This window comes from Pinus tabuliformis, chromosome J (assembly GCF_031772625.1).
Source record: "Pinus tabuliformis cultivar Carrire ecotype Pingquan chromosome J, CPIR1, whole genome shotgun sequence".
In the NCBI taxonomy this organism is placed as follows: domain Eukaryota; kingdom Viridiplantae; phylum Streptophyta; class Pinopsida; order Pinales; family Pinaceae; genus Pinus; species Pinus tabuliformis.
Window position 1 is genome coordinate 707,843,551 of NC_142295.1, and position 21,357 is coordinate 707,864,907.

Consider the following 21,357-nt stretch of genomic DNA (forward strand, 5'->3'; position numbering starts at 1 on the left):
ATTCAACCATTCGATTTTGAAATATGATTAAATCAATTTCTTAGAATGATCTTTAGGAATATCAGTTAATGCAATTAATGAGGATCTTACAAGCAAATATAAACGAACTAAAAAGTAAAGCTCAATGATTGCATAGGTTGAACATTCAATCACCCAATTTGAAGTCACCTTCTTGGCCTGATCCTTTATTCAATTATACAATGAATTTATGTTTTGATATAAGAAAGTAAATAAATGAACATGAAAGGAAACTAAATAACTATGAGCCCTTGCCTCAAACTTAATCCAATTAGAAAATATATAAATCTTCCTTATTGAAATGTTTTTAGAAAAGAAAAGATTACACAGTCATTCTAAAACTAATACTAAGAAAGAAAATGAACTTTAATCTATAAAAGCAATTAAATCTCACAATCATTATATGACCATTCAAATGGTGTATGAGAATGGCAAGTGAAGAAGCTCCATATGCAAGCAAAACTAAATCTTCAAATCTCCAAGTAAAAGCTCCAAATTCTCTATTAAAAACATGAGCATTTCTCCAACTTTACACATGCCTTCAAAGGAAAAGGCTCTCCTATTTATACAAAAATATAAGAAGCTACCCTATTTAATGAGGATCCACTAAAATCTCATATAGTTACAGCCAAATAGTTCATAATGAGACACATATTCCCTAGGTGTCTCATAGAGTTCTAATCCAAATAAGAAATGATGAGACACCTCATAGAGTTAAAATCCAAATAGGACACATATCCTTCTTTGACCTTTATCCAAATCCCCTTTGAAGGGAATTCGAATTTGAGATTTGGAGGGCACATAAGTGTGCTTTGGAAGCTTCCAAATAACCCACACATGTCATGAAACTCTAGCCACATATATAGATACATGAAACCATGTTAATTTCCTAGTTTTTAATCATAAATTCACTTTAAACACATAAATTAAATAAATTTGATAAATAAGGATCCTAACCCATATATTTATAAAAATGGTGGCTAATGAAAGATTATATGGTTATGGAGTTGTGACATGTGAGTGAAATGGTGGCGATAAAGGTGAAATTGAATGTCATTTTAAAGACATTTTGGAAGTGCAACATACCCCCCAACTAGAGTAATTGCATGTCCTCATGCAAATATTGCATTAATTCCTTTGATATGCTCACAACGTCTTTACTTTTGAATGAGCTTGGATTATATCATATGTCCTTAAACGTTGCATTTGACAATTTTATTTATTTTTGCAAAGTATTCCTTGTCAGACATTGAATTGCAACATGTTTGGTTGGTTCTTGTGTTTCAACCAAATTCTAACTGGTATTGATTCTTGTGTTTCAATACCTTGTTTCTTTTTGTTGCAGCAAGATTCATTGAACATATTTAAGAATGCATCTTTAAAATCAACCATATAGTGTGCTCATATTTTAGGCATTAGTTGCAAATCATATAACTTTTTGAACCATAATGCAATCATAATTAATTAGGACAAGTATGCTAGTATGAAATGAAAATGTGATGGTGTATGATATATGAATATGAAATGATGTCCCTTCCCCCCAACTAAAGATATGAAAATGTGAAAGAGGAAGTGAGGAATTTCCAAAAGTTGCAATTTTAGTATTTTAAGGAATTGTATGACTAAAAATTAGAAAACCACATACCTTCACTTACCTTCAATGTGTATGAGTTATGGAAATTGAAGAGTGTGGATGCTTCTAGATCATGGAATGAAATGTAGAATTCGTCTGATTCTTGGTTACATAAATGGTGTATGAGGTTGTGAAGTGGATTCTTTATTTTTTATGCTAATTCTATTGTATCTGCTGCAAAATGCTGAAATGATATAGTCTTCAATTTCTATAAAATCAATGGTACAACACTAGTCATGCGAATAAATGTGTCAATGTCGAGCATGAAGAGAGGTCATTGGATTACTGATCATTGATGAATGTCATTAACTAATGCAAGGCAAACTCGTCATTAATGTCAATGAGTGCCAAGGTACCTAAGCACATCTTGTGAAGGGCGAATAAATGAGCCGATGTCGAGCCACTTGCAAGATCCAATGAGAAAGGGGCATTGATGTATTCCCATGATTGTTGGAGAGAAAGCCTGTCATTAAGGCATACAAGCCTCAGGGTACTAATGAGGACTCTAGCCTTGGACCTAGATAATGTGTTGATGTTGATAGGCCAAGGCTTGTTAGAAGGAAGGCCTTAAGGAATCCTCCATCATCTAACATGAGCATGAAAAAATGATTTTGAAGGACTATGGATGGAAAATTTTGTATTGGATCAAGGTTTATTTAATGGAAAGGAAAATGAAAAGTGAATGGAAAGTAAAAGGACATATCAGCATGTAAGCGAGCTGAATGTCTTTATGAAAATGGGTTATGAGTTAGTGAAAGCAAGGCAAGAAAATATAGTTTCTATGAATAAAAATGAGCTGTGAAGGAAAATGAGATGAGAATTTTTATTGACTGATTAAGTGAAATGCAATGTGACTGCAAAGGAAATGAGATGAAGGTTTTATTGACTGAATCAGTATGGATGCAATGAAAACACTAGAATTTGAAAGGCTTGCAACTGCTGGATTTGATATGCATTAGCATGTGCTCATGCATTGATGTTTCATCTCTATTGCTGCTCTAATCATTTTCTTGTGAAATAAATGTGGTCTTTGAGAGACACTATTTGCTTATGGTCATCTGTTCTTCCTCCTGGAGCCTGCAAAAAACTAGTACTTCTTCTTAAATGGATTGTAAGGTTATCAAAATAGAGAGGTGATCAATTTATCTGTTAATGACATTTACATAAAAATAAGAAAAGAATCGGTACTATTAAACAAGTTCATGAAAGAAAACCAGAAGAGTTTATACCGTGTCGAAAGTAGTGCCTCAAGTTACCTATTGTTTCCTTTAAGCACACTACAACAAAACCAGCGATTTGCGCCAGATTTTAGTGCATTTTTTTTGTAATTGTGATGAGCAACCTGGCGCTAAATCTGGCTCTATTGTACAATTTTTAAAGCGTCCTTTTTTGCACCTGATTTTGCATCCTTTTTCACGCTAGATTTTGCATCATTTTTTACACCAAACTATGCATCATTTTTTGCGTCAAATTTTGAACCAAGATTTGCATCTTATTTTATGACAGGTTTTGCTTCTAGTTTTGTGTCATTTTTTGCATCTATTTTTCATTCTCTTTTGCTTCCTATTTTGTGTCATTCTTTGCTTCCATTTTTGCACCATCATTTGCATCAAGTTTACACTGTATTTTGAATCCAATTTAACGTCTTTTTATGCATCCATTTTGTGTCAGTTTTTGCATCTAGTCTTACGCCAGGTTTTGTATCTAGTCTTACACTAGTTTTTGCTTCTATTTTTGCACCAGCTTTGGTGCCTATCTTTGCACCATGTGTTGAATTTGATTTAGCACCAAATTTTGCATCCATTTTTGTGCCCATTTTTGCATCTTTTTTTGGACCATTTTTTACATCCACATTTACGTTTGATTTGTCTCCATTTTTGCCATCTCATTTTGCACCATATTTTGCGTCATTTGTTTCATCCAATTTTGCATCATTTTTAACACCATCTCTTGCCTCTAATGTTACATCATTTTGAGCATCCAAATTTGCATTTATATTTGCATCTTATGTTGAGTCATGTGTTGTGTCCACCTTTGCATCTTATTTTGTGTCTAATGGTACATTCAATTTAGAGCCATTTTTTACGTCTACTTTTGTATTTGTTTTTGCACCAAGTTTTGCATCCAATTTTAAGCTATTTTATGCCCCTTTTTGCACCATTTTTTTGTGTCTACTTGTGTCCAATGTTGCACCATTATTTACACCGACTTTTTCATCCAATTTTGCATTTTTTTGGTGTCTAGTTTTACATCGTTTTCACCATCCAAATTTGCATCTTTTTTTGCCTCATTTTGTGTCCACATTTGCATATAATTTTGTGTCTGAGTTCGAGCCTAAATTTGCATGTGATTAGGAATCATTTTTTACATCCAATATGGCATCCTTGGTTTCACCTTTTTTCAGCCCCATTTTGCATCTTGTTTTATGTCTTTTCTTACATCTTTTTTTTTTCCTTTTTTGCACCCAAGTTTGCATCCCAAATTTACACCATTATTTGCATCATCATTTGGCATATTAATTTGTAACGTTTTTTGCTTCTTTTTAATGCTCAACTTTGCATCTTATTTTACATCTAGTTGTTGTCTTTTTTTGCATCTAATTTGGTGCCCATTTATGTGTCCTTGTTTTTGCCCAATTTGATATCCTTTTGTATGCCATGTTTTGTTCCCTTCTTTGTGTCAACTATTGCACAATTTTTCACTTCTAATTTAAAACACTTTGTATGTCAATTGTTTGCATTTTGTATTAATTTCTAGTTTAACATCCAATTTTACTTTCAATTTTGCATCCATGGTTACATCCGCATTTGACTTCTTATATAGAGTATATTTTTCTTTACATATATGACCCCCTTTATAGATTCATAGTGAAATATATGATAGTTTCTAAATATCATTAAAGCAGATATCACAATTCAAAATCATTTGTAAAGAAATTTAAGAGAAATTGACAACATCCATCCAAAAAAATAACAATGTGTCATTAACAATTTTCAAAACATGTATAAAATAGCAACATAATACTAATAAAATCAGTATTATTTTTAATCAAAACAAGTAAAATTCAAATATGATTAACAAATCAAAATATTTCATGAATATCGTTATTCTACAATAAATTAACAACTTACATAAATCAAACTCATCGTATGATTACAAAAACAAAATGTCTCATTGATATAGGGTAAATTCACAACACCCATCTAAACATAACAATGTCATTCTACACAATAATTTCTTCATAAAAAACAATGCATGTGCATGCCTAGCTACCACCAAGATCATCCTCATGATCATCTTGACCATCCTCATTACTCTGATCCACATCATCACCAACACCGCAACTATCATCATCATCTCCTCCTTCACCACCATCATCCTCATCCTCATCCTCATCATCTCCTGATATATGTTGAACATAATTTGGATCATCGTCTTGGCAATCATTACCTATAGCATTCTGACAAAAAAAATCAATATTACATGTTAGTATTAATTACATAACACAACACATGTTTTTGTTATACAATGTTAACCATAAAATGAGGTAAGATATAATATCTAATAGTACTAAGAAATAAAATGAAAATATGGTTTAAAAGTATATTGGACATCCAACTAAGATTACATACCATAGAGTCCATCCAAACAACAAATTCAACCCATCTCTTTTGCTGCAGCACCTCCTTTTCCAAATGATTTGGAGGTCTTCCATATTTTAGTTCCTATCAATCAGTAAATAGGGAGAAATTAGATAACAATGACTTTCTTCTAGTACAAAATTTATTAAAAAAATATCACATGTTTAATATACTTACAAAGGTTGTTATCAATGCTTTTAAACCTTTCTGGCCACTACGATGAGTGACTTTTGTCTTGGTTAACCTCGCCTTGGATGCCTTGTCCTTAAACATAAACCAATTCAATTTATTTTCACACAAATACTTATAAGTATTAATACATTCTAAATAATGTTTAATGAAAAATTCAATACCTGAATTTTTATTTCATATATCTTATTTATAACATTTTAATGATTACAATAATACTCTTGTTACCAGATACTGTCAGAAGAAATCTTACAAGACCGCTACCTAAGAACATTGGACAGTTGAATGCATTAGTTAACATGTTTGAAGAATTCTATCTTCAAATCTAGATCCATCTCATGTGATTCCCGTATGTGGTATAAATTGTCTTGAAGGTACCTGCATCATTCGACACAAAGCTATTCAGCACAATCGTTAACAAAAAACATCACAACTGCACAATATGAACGGTGCATCAAAATTGGCATTCACATGTCTAAGGTCTTTTTGGCATATCTGGTGTGGGTATAAAAGGTTTCCATTAAATCTCGTAAGCCTTTTTAACTATTATAAATAAACCACTAAAGTAAAACAAACAAATCAGTTATAAGAACTGAAAAAAAAAGCTTGAAAAAAAATTAACATTTTCTAAAAGGCAAACACTAGAACACACTTCCAAATACTTTTCCTAAAATACTTCTTCAACCTGGCATCAAATTTGAAGGGCATGGTCATATTTCAATATGAAGTCATACTATATTTTCAACCCTTCTATGTTGGCAAGTTAAAACTAATGTTCCACCAAGACTCTGGGATAGGGAGATGCATCTCTGGGGTGATGCACAGGGGGGGCGTGTGAGAGTACCCTCAAATTATATATATATATATATATGTATATATATATATATATATGTATATATATATATATATATATGTATATATATATATATATATGTATATATATATATATATATATGTATATATATATATATATATGTATATATATATCTATATATATATCTATATATATATATATATATATATATATATATATATATATATATATATATATATATATATATATATATATATATATATATATATATATTCAATAATGAAAGCATAAATACATTGATCCGTACATGATTGAATTAAATAATGAAATACAGTTATCCATACTCATCATTCATACTAATACATACATCATTCATTCATACACCACGAGATTCAATAATGAACTAGATTGATCCATATTCATCATTCATTATTCAACATTCTAGAATCTAAATTGATTTAAAAATTAAATTCATCATTCATCATTCTAGATTCTAAATTGATTTAAAATTTAAATTCGTGATTCTAGAATCTAATTAGTACTAACCAAAATAGACTATAGTAGATACTTAAGCCTGAAGATTGGAATAGTAAATTGATATAACTCAAACTCAAAAAAAAGTAAAGAGTGAAAGTCAAAGAATCAGTCTAAGGTCATCCATATCTAAAGTCAAGACTCGAAAGTTAAAACTGACGATTAAAAATGGCCAATGAGCATTTTAGGAGTGCCATGGAGGAGGAGGTGCAACAGTTAACTGGTAAGTCAAATAGTGCTGCGCAGCAAGCTGAGTAGACATAAGCTTGGTAACTCGAATGAGTGAGTTAGAGATTGCAAATTAGTTTAGGTTTTGATATTTGTTATGTGTTGTTCTTTTTAATTTTAATTTTTTTTATGGTTGTTTTATAATTTTTTTTAATTTCTATATTACAACAGTTACTAGAAAAAAAATTAAGCAGAACATGGGAAGGGGCAGAATTTAAAAACTATTCTAATCCATCAAAACAATCTGCTGCTCAATCTAATATTATCGGGTTAATCCTAATCATCAAGTTTAGCATCTAATGCTTATCACTATGTAGCAAAGTTGCCAGACTTGGTTGGGCTGGGACTTGGCAAGACTCAACGACTCAGCACAGACCCAGCAAAGAGAAAAAAACTCAAAACATGGTAAATTTTGAGCACAAACCAATCCATATAAGTTATAAAACCACAATCTATGCAGAATTTCAAAAGATTATCTCATAAAATACGATGACACAACATTTGACACTCGATATTTGTATGCAAAATAGTGAACTGAAATTCCACGATCAAATTCACAAATAGTACTCCATTCAGCTACATAACTCATAGTTTCATAACATAATTAGATAATCAAGGTAGACAATGTCTCCAAGTCCAATCTCAAGCCTCATTCATGACTACAAAGATGCCAAGAATAAGCCCTCAAGGAGTTAGCCAAAATCTCTAGACTGAAGCAATAATTGTGGTGCAAACGTATTTGGTGTTTCCATTAGAGATAATGAAACACTAAAGAGACCCTGAGTCTCTTCATCAAGCCTGTAGGATGACATCCCATCCTACAGGCCTACTAGTATAAACTTTAAAAAAAATGCAAGTTGATAAACTAAACAGTAAAACCTGAATGTGTAATTGCCCACTTACCTGAACTTTGAATGCTGAGAGGGTGAGACGACTTTACTCAGCAGCTAGTGATCATTGATGATGCTAAAGCCTCCTTCAATTTCCCTCATAAATGATGATGAACTCAACCCGCTCACAGTGACAGCACACAACACTCTTCTAAGGAAGAAATGGCTCTTAAAAATATATGGAATGATAAAGAATAAGGGGAGAAATGTCTTTATAAAGACTTCCTGCCCTCTCAAACACTTCATTTCCCTCCTAAAAATCACAAGTGTGGGGTATTTTTGGTCACTGTCATTGGGTCAGCTAAGCCTGGGTCAGACTCCCGAATCTAGCAAGTCTGGCAAGACTCCGCTAAGCCAAAGGGGAGCCTGCCAGGGGAGTCGCTGGGGAATACTCGGTCCAGAGCTGACTTGGCAAGACTCAGCCAGACTCAGGAGACTGGGAAGAGTATGAAGCACTGCTATGTAGCCAAAGGATATATGCATTTTATGGTACTTGTCTACAACTAGATAAGCAAAATTGTTGGGCAATCCAAATAGAAGTCTTCTACATTTGCATAAATCTACAGGACATAACAAAGAGGACTGAACCATCTATCCAAAATGAACCAAGTAAAATACAAAACTTTGAGTCGACTCAGCCAATGCAACAATTTCATTATTTTGTAGATTCTTTTACTTTTACATAAAAAAAACTAGTTTGCATTGTTGTTTTTTTTTCTATGTGGTTCATGAACCCCGGAGATCGGTGACCGCTACATCCCCAAAATATTTGTACCAGGCAGATCCATCTGAAGTGACCACTTACTGCCTGCGCAACCACGGAGCCTAGCCTCGAGAGTGTTGACAGCATCGAACCCATGCCCTCTCAATAACAAAGCTGCTTTATTGACAAGACTCGACCAATTGAGCTAACCCTAGGGGCTTAGTTTGTATTGCTGTTACAGTAAGAAACAAAAATATTTATCACTTTCTGTGATTATATTACCAATTTTTTGCAACCAAAATATTGATGATGGTGCACAAAGCATTTTTTGTAAACTATGAAGTTAAGTTTAGTTGTGCAAAAGTTTGTAAAGAGCCTCTCAGAAGCCAATCCCTGCGAGCTGGAATCAACCAGGGCATTATCAAACTCATTCCTATGGCAAAAGACCTAGTGCTAAACACCACCTGGAGACCCATAACTCTTTTAAACACCTTTTAAAAAATCTTGGCCAAGGCATCTGCCTTGTGCATCAAGCATATTCTTCCAAAGAGCATTCGCCTAGAACAAACAAGGTCTATTTGTGGGCAATATATCCTTGACAATTTCAATGCAGTCTTTAAAGGCATAGAATGTGCCCATCATACTAGCCTCAATGGCTTGTTTGTCAAAATAGACTTTGAGAAAACTTATGACCGGGTGAAGTGGTCCTTCATTCAGCAACAAGTGACAGCAAGGAGGCAATCAATCAGCAGCTCCACTGAAGGTTGAGCTGAGGAAGATAGCTCTTAATTGCCCAAAGCAGAACATGGCCCCCCTCAAAAGGGGTGCTTTTGGGCTTGGTGCTCTTGATTAAATGGTAGTTCCAAACCCTTATATATAATAGAGCCCAATGGAAACATCGCAATTCGCTCATTCCTGAAATCCTAAAAATTGTTATGTCTGATGCATTTTGAGTGGAATCTGAAATTTACTTTCTCCATATGAAATAAAATGAGGTCAGAACCACTCTCAAACATCCTAAGTCAATTAATAGGGCCCTAGGGTTGAATGTTGAGCTTTCCCACTCATAAATTATTGTTTCAAGCAAAATTAAGGGGGAGCACCTAGCCCTTTTTTAGGGGAGCTGCCCAGAAGCACCCCTTTTGGGGAAACACATCCCCACAGTAGGGAAACGTTTCCCCTGCGTCTCCCTGTGTCTCCCTAAAAGGGGGCGTGGGGAAACGTGTCCCTAACTTTCTAGGAAGCTAGGAGGATCATGTTGTTGACAAATAAAAGCAAGGAGATCTAGATGTGGTGTAAAAGGTAACCATTGCCTTTTTGCATGTGCTTCCTAAGAGAGGACTACAACTCATCAATGCAGATCCCAAAGAGAGTTTATGAGAGGTGACAGGAATGCTTGAACCCAATGGTGCTCCTAATGAAGTCCGAGAAGTTGTGAAGAGTGAAATTGACCAAGTATCAACTCATATAGTCTCATGATGGTGACTAGAAGGGTCTCTTAAATACTAATGTCACAAAGCCTTTGGAATAGGGTTCTCTCAAAAGTTCACAAAGAAACATAAGAATTTCAAACAGCAATGTCAAGACCCAAGTCTCCTTAAATAATTGCCTGTAGAGTGATGATGCAGTCAACAGGCTAGTATGTTTCACTAAATCTTGCCCTGTCCTTTGGCCTTGAGGTGCCTCTTATCTACGTCAATTTGCCTCTGCTGTCCTTCAGGGGCCTCCTCTATAGTTCAATGTATAACCACATATGAAGTACCATGCCATTGATCCTGGCGAAAGTGTGTTCAACCATGACAGTTTTGTAATTGTTGTGGTTTGAAGTAATCCCTGATATGGCGGAACCAAGATAGAAACAACATGATTAAACATATCAACAATGTGAAATTTGAGAGAGTGAATACCATGTTTGAGGAACTCAGACTGAAATCTCATCAGCGGCCTTGGTGCTGCCAATGAATTTGATGACTCCTGATGTCACCATGGGAAAACATATGCCAAGAAGAGGGAGGAGAAGCAATGTGGACTGGGGGCTCCCCAAGGACACCATAAAGAGAGGAAGCATGTGAGAACAAGCATTGGTGATCCAAGTTCGTTAGGAAAAGGACATCTGAGAAGGCTTTTGGTGAACAAAAAGGGCTTGGAGAAAAAATACTTTTGATCTCATGTTAAGTTGCAAATTAGAGGGCAACTTAAGCAATGGAAGAACAGGAAAGAGAAGAGGCTTAGCTACATGCCTATCGTACATTCTATGCTTAGAATTATATATCAGTTATAGACTATCCATTTAGTTTTGTACCTGTCATTTGCTGTTTATCTCCTGCTGCACCATGAGCTTCTACTGGCATGCAAGGGCAACAATACTGCTGATTATTAGCATTCCTGGCATTTGCAGGTTGCAAAAAAGTGGATGTACAATCTGTTGAAATGGGTGCATACATGTTGCTAAAGTGTGTATCTGTGCCCAGTTAGGAACTTGGCGCACATAGTAGGAATTCAGTGACCAAATTTTATAGAAGTTTTGTGGGAGGCTGGCAGGGGCGCTGCCGCTTGAACCCTGTGGATGGTCTCGGGCAAGTGGACATAGACACTGGAAGTGCGAGTTTGTCAAGATGGAGGATCCTGGTACAGAGGTTGGGTGGTTCTTGACCTGTGTGATGCTGGTTGTGCTCAGATCAACTTTGTACTGGGAATAGAGAACATTCATGATCTTGATTGCTTTGACACATCTGCCTACTCCAATGGTACTTTTCTAAATTTTTATGTGCCTTGCAAAATTGCAGCTTCTCATTTTTTGTGCATGTCAGTGCATGAATTGCCCCAAGTTCACCTTTCCCTGTCCTTCAACTTAAATCTGAACTGGAAAGTTGGTTGTAATTCCGTGGAGGCATTGATTCAGTGGGAGTTATTTTGACGGTATGGACTTTTGTTTTGAGACCGTGTGGAGTAAATAAACTTTATGTTAAACATTTTTTATTATTTTCTGTTGAATTCGCTGGTGTTGCTCCTGGAAAATTTGGAAGATGCCAATCCGGTCATAATATGTTGTGCACAGGGGATTCTTTTGTTTTGATTTTAGTCTCCATGTAAATGCTTCAATCATTTCAAAACATTTCCCAAGTCAATTTTGTTATTGTCTTGCATATCTCAACAAACGTGTTCCCACTGATTGGCACTAAGACTTGTGTTCTTTTTGCAGGTTTGTTCCATATAGGCTTTGGCCAATCTTAAGAAGGGTTGGGTGGTTCCCTGTGTATTTCCATGGCATTTGAATGCCAGAAGGGATGGCAGGTATCTTCTGGTTCAGCTAATGATGCTTGGAATGAAGAGATGGTGTCCTGCCCGGAGCTTCCCAGTCCTCATTCCTTACGAGTAAATGAAGTAGAGATTCAAACTAAGACTAGCAGCAAAGCAGAGAGATCAACTTATGCATTAACAGATATTGATCACAATGGCCATTGCTCATTTCTTGAACTTCCTCCTGTACTAATATCGGAGATCCTCAATCATCTCAATGCAAGAGAACTCAGCATTGTTTCCTGTGTATGTGTTCTTTTCCGGAGGATTTCCTCAGATAGCCATGGATGGAAGGAATTCTATTGTGAGAGATGGGGGCTTCCTGCACATCGAAAACCTTCTGAAACATCTGCCATACCACCAGAAAAATCATGGAGAGAGCTCTACCTTGAGAGAGAAGCTCGTAGCAAGGCTTTTCTAGGCCGATTTAAAATAGATGTTTTCCATGGCCATACTGAACCCATACGGTCTGTTTGTCTTCTGGCATTTGCAAATCTCATTTTTACTGCAGGATATGATACAATGATCAGAATGTGGAACATGGAGGAAGGTTTTCTGATTGAACAGTCACGGCCACTTCGTAGCACTATACGAGCCATAGCAGCAGATATGGAGATGTTGGTTGTGGGTGGAACTGAGGCTTTTGTGAGAGGTTGGCGAGCAATTCCTGAGCTCCCTCATTTGTTTGACATTTCGGGAATTACAGGTCAGAACACTGAATTTTGCCTTCGTGGACATGTTGGACCCATTACATGCCTGGGTCTTGACTCTGCCAGAATTTATAGTGGCTCTTGGGATATGAGCATTCGTGTCTGGGATCGAGCTTCTTTGAAGTGTCTGAAGATTTTCAAGCATGGAGATTGGGTGTGGTCACTGGTTGTGAGAGGCCCTCAACTTATGAGCGCTGCAGGCAGTGACATTTACACATGGGATATTGAAACAGGACACCAGATGAGGGTGAGGCTAAATGTCCATGTTGGCAATGCATACTCTTTGGTATGCAGTCGATCTGGCCATTTGCTGTTTACTGGAGGTGAGGATGGAGCTATTCATATGTTTGAGGACCGATCTCCCCGTCATCACACTAGTCATTCTGATGATGATGTTATAGTTAATGATAAACCAGTTGCTTCATGGGTTCCTCATTCCTGCCCAGTTTATTCACTTGCATTTGAGGATCCATGGCTTGTCTCTGCATCTGGGGATGGCAAGCTTGCCATGATGGATGTCAGGAAGCTGCTAAAGTCAAGCAGTAATTTCAAGTCTGAAAAAGCTGCTAATAGTCGTCAGTGGAAGAACACTGCAATTGTAACATTGCAAAATGTGGAGCCACCTCAACGGTTGCTGCATGGTTTCTATCAAAACTTGTATTCTGTAGACATTGGTGCTGAGAGAATTGTATGTGGAGGTGAGGAGGGAGTTCTGCGGATGTGGGACTTCACCCAGGCTTTGGAGATTGAACGCAGAGTGCAGGCCTCAAGGAATGTGCGTTTGGAGAATAGGTCAAGGAGGAAAAAGGCAAATGCAGAAAATGATAGCAAAGCTAAGCAGGTGGATCCTTGCTCCATTGCAGCTAAAAGCTGTGAGAGACATGGCGGGGGAAACAGGGTTTGGAAAAGGCGCAATGAGACTGGCAAAGTCCAGGCTTAGATTCAGTTTAAAAGCTACTTGGGGGCAATTTACCCTTTATTAGCTTAGGCTTAGATTAATTATGAAAGCTATTCGGGGTTCTTTGCCCTTAGTTTGCTGAAAGAATAGGCTTCTAATTTTCACAATGTCCAGTTAAATGTTACATTCAGGTTAGAATATTGCATTTAATCTCTGGCAGATTATCCGAAAGCTCTTATCATAAAGTATGTGTGGTTTGGAGTGAGGAGACCACAAGATTTTATCTATCAGTTCCTTCTAATTGAGGAAGTGTTACTCAATAATCATGGAGGCTACAACACATTCCAGCCACAAAGCTGGAAAGAGCACAATAAAAATAAAAGCAAACATTGAATCTTATCACTGTTGTGGATTTTGTCCTTAGAATGACATGAGACATTCGAAATATGATGCCCAATCTGATATGTTGGCTCTTCTAGCATGGATGCAAAGAGAAAGCAATTACAGTACTTGATCTGTTTTTTATAATATAAGACTATATTTTTCTAAGAAAACAAAGGTATACAAAAAATCCCACATGCATTACATATCGAATATCATTCCTTCGGGAAATCCCTAAAAGCCAAGTGTATGTGGAGACTAATATCAAAAGAGGACCTCTGGAATCAGATTCACATTCAGAGATATATTGAGCCCAATTCAGCAGAAGACTGGATTGGAAACCCAAACAAGTCAATCAACAATGCATCCATATTATTGAAAGTACTGACTATAACATTCCCTTTAATAGGCCGATCGCTGGCATGGAAGGTTTGCAATGAGGCTAAGGCGAAGATCAGTATAGACCCATGGATAAGCAGTGGAGCTGAGTACAAGCTGCCAGAAGCAGTGATAAACTCTCTTCAATCTAGACCAGGCAGCTGGACCAGGAAATTCCTCCATTTGCCAGCAGGATTGGAATAGCGCTGAACAGAGAGACGACTCAAAGGCCAAGAAAATATTCAATCAAAAGGATTTATAAACAAATCAAAAGTGTGCCATGCCTATATAAAAGACTCTGATGATGAACATGTCTGGTCTAAAATCCAGCCTTGGGGATTTACACTCCAAAGTTAGGATAAGAATCGTGTACCCTGGACAGACCAGAATGCACACTCTCATGGTGGAAGCGCATCTAGATAAGAACCTTTCAAAAGTTCATTATTTACATGCAATTGGCAATCTTAAATAGAGCACCCACATAGGAAGTTCTTAAGAGAAGAAATGGATCAAGTCCAAGCAAATGTATCATGTGTAAAAGAGTTGAAAATAACATAGACCACTTACTGATATTCTGTCCTTAATAAAGGAAATCTGGATGGTTTGACAAGGATAAAGGACTGTGGACAAGGAGGTTATGCTGAAGAGTGCTCTAAAAAGTGGTAGCAAAACTCAATCCTCAAAGGCCTTCCTCTAATAGTATCATGGGGAATCTAGAAAGATAGAAATGTTGAAATCTTTGAAGACAGGTATATAACTCTTTCAATGTGCCTTCCAAGGTCAGTCAATCTTCTCAAACTTCAAAGCTTTTTCATCAACCCCAACACAGAAAAAGTTGATTCGTGCTCCTATGGATAAATCTGAACATGGGGATTACTTTGATGGAGCTAGTCAAGGTACCCCCAAAAAAAGGGAAGCCATACGTGTTCTCTATCTCAATAACTCTCATTGTATCAGATTTAACACAGATTTAGGTGAGGATCAAATAACTACACCGAGCTTATTTCCCTAACAATACTCTAAAAGCTAGCAGCCCACAGTGGCATTTAAAAAAATACCAGTGTTTGTTGGCTCATTGTTGTTAGATAGTGTACCCCAGATCATATTCTACTAGGTTGGAGCACACATAGCAGATCTGGGCACCTTATATTACAGCAGCATTACACAAATCCATGCAGCATTAAATTCCAAACAGCGTAATGATCTGTTGGTGAGAATGCAGCAATAAATAGACAGTAGGAGCACATCACAAATTTTACTATTCCAGCAATAAGGGCACACACACGCATGTATGGACCAGCCATAAAAAGAATAAGATAATTTTATCATTATACTTCAGGTTAAAGATAAAGTGCTAAAGCTAGATGAGTCAGTTCTGTTTTATTTTTCAGTCTTTCTGAATTCATTTTTTATCAGTTAGATAGAGCACAGATCCAGATCTAAGTAATATATCTATTTTTATAAACCCTAGGTGTCACTTATAAGAAAGAGTGAGAGTATGGATCTGTAATAGGGTTAGTTTCAGTTCTTACACAAAATCCTTTCTAGCAGATTTTTATTCAGCAGTATTGGAATAGTAGTAACAGCTGTTTTTGACATTGATCTGTGTGTTCCAATGTATGTATTCCAACTGTGTTTGTAGATTTTAGTGAGATTCAGATTGCAGTTTTGATTAGCCTTTAAATTTAGACAGTGTTAGTTTCCACTAGAAGAAGAATCTGTTTACAATGAGTTAGACAAAAATTCATAATGGTATCAGAGAAAGGTTTGTTGAAACATTCTAAAAATCCTTGAATAGATAGTAGGACTGCTACCTATGAAAGGGAGCTGTCAGGAGGCTCCAGGGATCAGATGCTGTGATCCATGCTTGAGAAAAGCACAGTGAAGTTTCAAGTTGTCGGGTTCTTTGTTAGGCTGTTGATCTGTCTTAACTTTCGTTTAGGCGATATTCCAATGCAGTAGTATGGCTACAGTCAATCTCAAATACATGGACAGATTGGAAGGTCCCTCTTAACTTCATCCCAGGGAAGTCTCAGGTAACCAGCCTGCATCCATCTTAACTACAGATCTTCCAAGAATTTGGCGGGATCAAATTTCTTTTCACTCTAAAAGAGGTTTGCACCTCAATAGATTTGATCCCTCTCGACACTCGATAGATCTGGAGTTAAGATGGATCTAGAGTGAGAAATTATTCTTACATAAGAATACCATTAGCAAAACCATGGGTTGTCAAAACCACAAACAATAAATTGACTATTTTACCTCAAGTTTATTTTAATTATTAATTTTATTTTTTATTTTATTTTTTTTAATTTTATTTCATTTCCATTTTATGCAATTTGACTGAGTCAAAATGTTTACATATCAAGACACGACATTACAACATCTCTTCCATACCAGGTTGGTGAGCGCCTCTAGGCACAAAGATATTGTTGGAGTAGGATTTGTCTAACTTCATTGAGAAACTGGTTGTAGAGCCTCCCAAACATGTGTAATTAGTAAATCATAAAAAGAATATGGCCAAGGTCAAGTAAGTCATACTTGAATCTATGAAGGATCATTAGATCCCTCACATCACCAAAAATACCACAATAAAGTACATGTTTGATGCTCTAGTCACTCTATTAGAGTGAGAACAACAAACAGAAGACATTCCTAAGAAATAAGCTTAATCCCTGCAAATGAGTAAAAGGATATTGTAGTTTCCTACTTAATGAATATTATTGATCTCCATGATCAGCTTGCAGCAATTGAGAGGAGGTGAAGGGTGAAAAGCTAGTACTCATTGCATTAAATATGTCCTGTTCTTTTTGGAAACTTTTTGGCTATGACATCTAGGCCAAAAAAAAGTTAAAACTTCCCATTTTGAAGAGGCTATGGAATGACTTCAACTAGAAGGAGCAGAATGTTGTCCCCATTAGTAAGACGAAGAAGGGCAACAAGAAAAGAGGAACTAAGAAGGGTTAAAAAGGGAAGAAAGAGAAGCCAGGTTCTTGTAACCAGGGAAGGAAGGACTTGAGCCACATCAAGTGCTTCAAGTGTCAAATGTTTGGGCACTTCGCTTCCAATGTCATCAAAAGAAGGGGAAGGGAAAGCAACTTGTAAAGAGTACAAAAGCATCAGCTCAAGTGGATGAGCTTTCATCCAATCTCGAGATACACTTCTCAATGGTCTCATGCCTGTCATCTGACATCATGTCTGATGTGGACTGGTATGTGGACAGTGGAGCCTGCAAACATACAACCTCTAACAAGAGTACCTTTAGTAGAACTTGGTGATGATGCCACATATCCAGTTGCAAGAGTGGGATCCATCAAGTGATATCCTTAAGCTTACTAAGTTAATGATGTTTTGTATGTACCTAGCTTAACTAAAAATCTCTTTCCAATTTCAGTGATGATAGATCCTACATATATGGCTAACTTTGAAGATCAACAAGTCCTCGTCCTAAATTGCAAGGGAATCCTATAAGAACTTTAGGGTATGATAGTGAAAACATGTGTGAGCTTTGACGAAAGAGACTAGGTCACTTGCACTAGTGAATGTTGCCAATCTTGAAAAACATGGTGTGGGCATTGCCAATCTTCAAGGCTGAGAAGAAAGGAGTGTGCAAAGGTTGTGCACTTGGCCAGCATGTAAAGGATGTTTTCCTGGAAGTAAACATAGGTCAAGAGGGGTTTCTGACCTAATCAACTCAAATGTATGTGGGCCCATCTCTTCAACTTCCTTATCAAGTAACATTTACTATGAATATTTTATTGATGATTCTTCTAGGAAGTCCTAGACTTAATTCACAAAAACCAAAGGAGTTTGATACCTTTTGCATGAAATCAAGAATCAAGAAAATGTTGATAGTTCCCTACAAACCTCAGTAGTTTGGGGCCTTGATTCATGATCTAGTTCTGCTCATGTGTCTCTGTGTATAAACATGTCTCATCATTGTCTATATTTTGAATAGGTATCCTCACAGAATTTTGAAGGATAAGACTGGAGGAATTCAGAAGCCTCAAGTAACACATCTTTGAGTTTTTCAGTTGTCCTATCTACATTCATATTCCAGATGGGAAAAGGACCAAGTTGGAACCTTCTAGTTTGAAGGGCATTTTTGTAGGTTAGAGTGAAACCTCAAAATCTTATAGAATATACATTCCATCTCAACATAAAGTAGTTGTGAGCAGAGATACCAAGTTTGAAGAAAATGCATGGTCCTCTAAGTCTCAAGAACCTCCAATAGTGACCATGGAGGCAAAAGAGCTTGGTATCCCAAAAACAGATCTGGAGAAATCAAAAAGATCATGAAACGTACACTTAGATCAGCAAGCTTTTGGAAGTGCAAGGGGTGCCTCTTTACCTTCAAGTTCAGCTAGAAAGCCTAGATGGCTAATCTAGACATTAAAAGAGGCAACAGAGTAAGTTGGTGCTCCAACTACTTCCCTTCAAATAAGCCACCCTCCTAAAAAGTTCACTAGTTATGTTGCAGTGATATCTTTCATTATTGAAACAAAACCTTCTAGTAACGGCAGTAAGGAAGCAAGTACTGCAAAATGCCATGATGGAGGAATACATCTCCTCCTAAAGAATGATGGGTAGGAGATAGTGCCTAGACTAGTGGAGAAGTCAGTATTTGACTCTAGTTTTTCTTACAACAATCATACATGGTTAAGCATGCACCAGATAGCAGCATATAAAACTGCAAAGCTCAGTTTGTGGCTAGACGGTTCTCCCATTAAAAAGGAGTTGACTATGAGGAGACTTTTGCTCTTGTTACTAAATATACCTCTATCAGATTTACTATGTCTTTCACAACAATCTTCCATTGGATTTTATATCAAATTTATGTAAAGACAACATTTCTTAATAGGTTGATTAAGGAGTTATATGAATAAACCAACCAAGAGGCTTTTAGGTGAATAGGCTTGAGACCCATGTTTACAAGTTGAAGTAGGCCCTTTATGAGTTGAAACAGGCACCATTTGCATGGCACTCCAAGATCGATGAGTAACTTTCAGATTTGGGTTTCACTGAGACAAATGCAGATTCTAATTTTTACAATTTGGTAGATCATTCTAATCTGCTTGTTTTAGTCCCATATGTAGACAATCTTACACTCACAGGAAGTTAAAAGGAATCCACAAACTGGTGCAGGGCAAAATTGGCAAGAGAATTTGTCATGACTTGAAGCACTACTTGCTGGCTCTAGGGGTGTAGCAAAGTGCAGGTGAAGTGTTCCTTGGACAGAAAAAGTATGTAATTGAAATTCTTAGAAGATTTCAAATGATGGACTGCAAACCCATGGCTACTCCAGTGTATGCAATTGAAATTCTGATGAGATTTCAAATGATGTACTGCAAACCCATGGCTACTCCCCTGTGGTAGTAAATCCATTGTACTTTGCTGATTCTAATTCGGGTTTGATGAACATCTGTATACAGGGAATTGATAGGTTTCCTCATGTACTTAGTTAACACAAGGCCTAACATTTGTTTTGCAGTCAACACTTTCAGTACATGGTGCAGCCTAGGCAATTTCATCAGGTTGCCACAAAACACAAGTTCTAATACTTGGAAGGGGGCAGTACATTTTTCACTGAGATATGTTAGTGATGCAGCTTTTTATTCAATGATAATGGAATAGCATTAACAAGGGTTCTCGACAGTGATCTACATGTTCTGTGCATGTTTTCTAACTGTGTCCGTTTATAGGCTCAAACGACATCAGATTACAGATTTATTAAAGCCTTTAAATTCAGACTGTGCTACTTTCCTGTAGGAGAAGAATCTGTTAAACAAGTGTTACTAAATTCATCAGTTGTTAGTAATTAATTGGATGAATGGCAGTAGTAGAAGATGAAATCAAACGTTCTGTCCGTTTTTATTTCAGAGTGCTTTGAACATGTCTACAAAGAATTAAATGGTGAAGCAGACACCTTGAGGAAGGAAGGACTACAGTTGGCTGAGGGTTCAAGGTTATGAAGTGAAATCAAGGATTGTCATATCTTACACGAACATATTTCTGCATCCTCGAATGGGGATTCTTATGACAGTCAGTATTCTGAAGATGATCCAAGTGCCTCAAAAGAAGAATTCTGAATTTTAGAGAAGTTACAGGACCCTTCAATCAATATCAATGCCTTCTTCAGGCTTAGCAAAGAATGTATATTTTCGTTCTGATATTTCTCGAAGCTTAAAGCATTTACAGAATGTATCTCTTTATACTCGGATGAAATAAAAGATTAGAAAAATTGAGGGAAAATATATCAATATCAATCGATATGTAAGCCAATAAATGCGCCAAAAAAAACACAGATTGAAAAAATATGCCTGTTGTGAGTCTGTGAAAGCAAATATAAGCAGCACCTCTTCTAGAAAATGTGAAGCGGAAATACAAAACAAAAAAGACATCGTGATAAGAGAATATGGGTTGAGAGGGACAAAAGAAATCAAGGCTTAGACTCACCTCTATCCGATTGCATATGAGGATCTGAACCAGCCGCATAGGTTATCCAAAAATGCACCTTTGTCCGTGCACCGATCAAGTCAATCCGCCGCCTGGAAAGAAAAATAGCACAATGCAAATATTTGCAAATGCGTCTACCTGAAAAGGGGGCACGGCGTAAGAGGCCCTCCTGAAACCCCTCGGAGAAGGATATATCTGCGGACCTGAAACCCTACATCCGATATAACAACCCATTTTAAGATATAAATGTTTTAAAAAGTTAAAGAGCATTGTCGCCGACCCTGAAACCCTACATCGTATATAGAACTAGCATTTGCACAAACCGGTGCAACGTCATAGAAGTAGTGGGATATGGAAGTAGGTTTGTGCAACGTCATAGAAGTAGTGGGATATGGAAGTAAGTAAAAGCAATATTTTAGTAAAATGTTAAATATGTGTTGTATGAATTAATAATTTTATTATATAATTAATAAAAGAATTAATAGAGAAGGGTTATTATTTTAAAATTTAGGATATAATTATAAAAAAAAAATTGAGAGGAAATATTAGTTTTAAGATCAAAAAAATTAATTAAAAAGAGCGAT

At 36.5% G+C, this 21,357-nt stretch overlaps 2 protein-coding genes across 3 annotated transcripts; one reads left to right on the forward strand and one right to left on the reverse strand.

Moving 5' to 3' along the window:
• Positions 1-4,901: 4,901 nt before the first annotated feature.
• On the reverse strand, positions 4,902-21,003 carry LOC149228750 (uncharacterized). Of its 2 annotated transcripts, XM_089375725.1 has the most exons (5): positions 20,774-20,997; positions 5,735-5,859; positions 5,470-5,556; positions 5,284-5,376; positions 4,902-5,111 (listed from the first exon to the last, which is right to left on the reverse strand). In XM_089375725.1, exons 2-5 carry the CDS (start codon positions 5,780-5,782, stop codon positions 4,917-4,919), a joined length of 423 nt encoding a protein of 140 aa, XP_089231851.1. In that variant the 5' UTR covers positions 5,783-5,859; positions 20,774-20,997; the 3' UTR covers positions 4,902-4,916. The 2 variants fall into 2 exon arrangements, with proteins under 2 accessions (XP_089231851.1, XP_089231852.1); XM_089375726.1 differs by lacking the exon at positions 5,735-5,859 and having other exon boundaries at positions 20,774-21,003.
• LOC149228751 (F-box/WD-40 repeat-containing protein At5g21040-like) lies at positions 10,815-13,848 on the forward strand. The gene is made up of 2 exons (XM_089378355.1): positions 10,815-11,397; positions 11,853-13,848. Exon 2 carries the CDS (start codon positions 11,915-11,917, stop codon positions 13,598-13,600), a length of 1,686 nt encoding a protein of 561 aa, XP_089234481.1. The 5' UTR covers positions 10,815-11,397; positions 11,853-11,914; the 3' UTR covers positions 13,601-13,848.
• Positions 21,004-21,357: the final 354 nt, after the last annotated feature.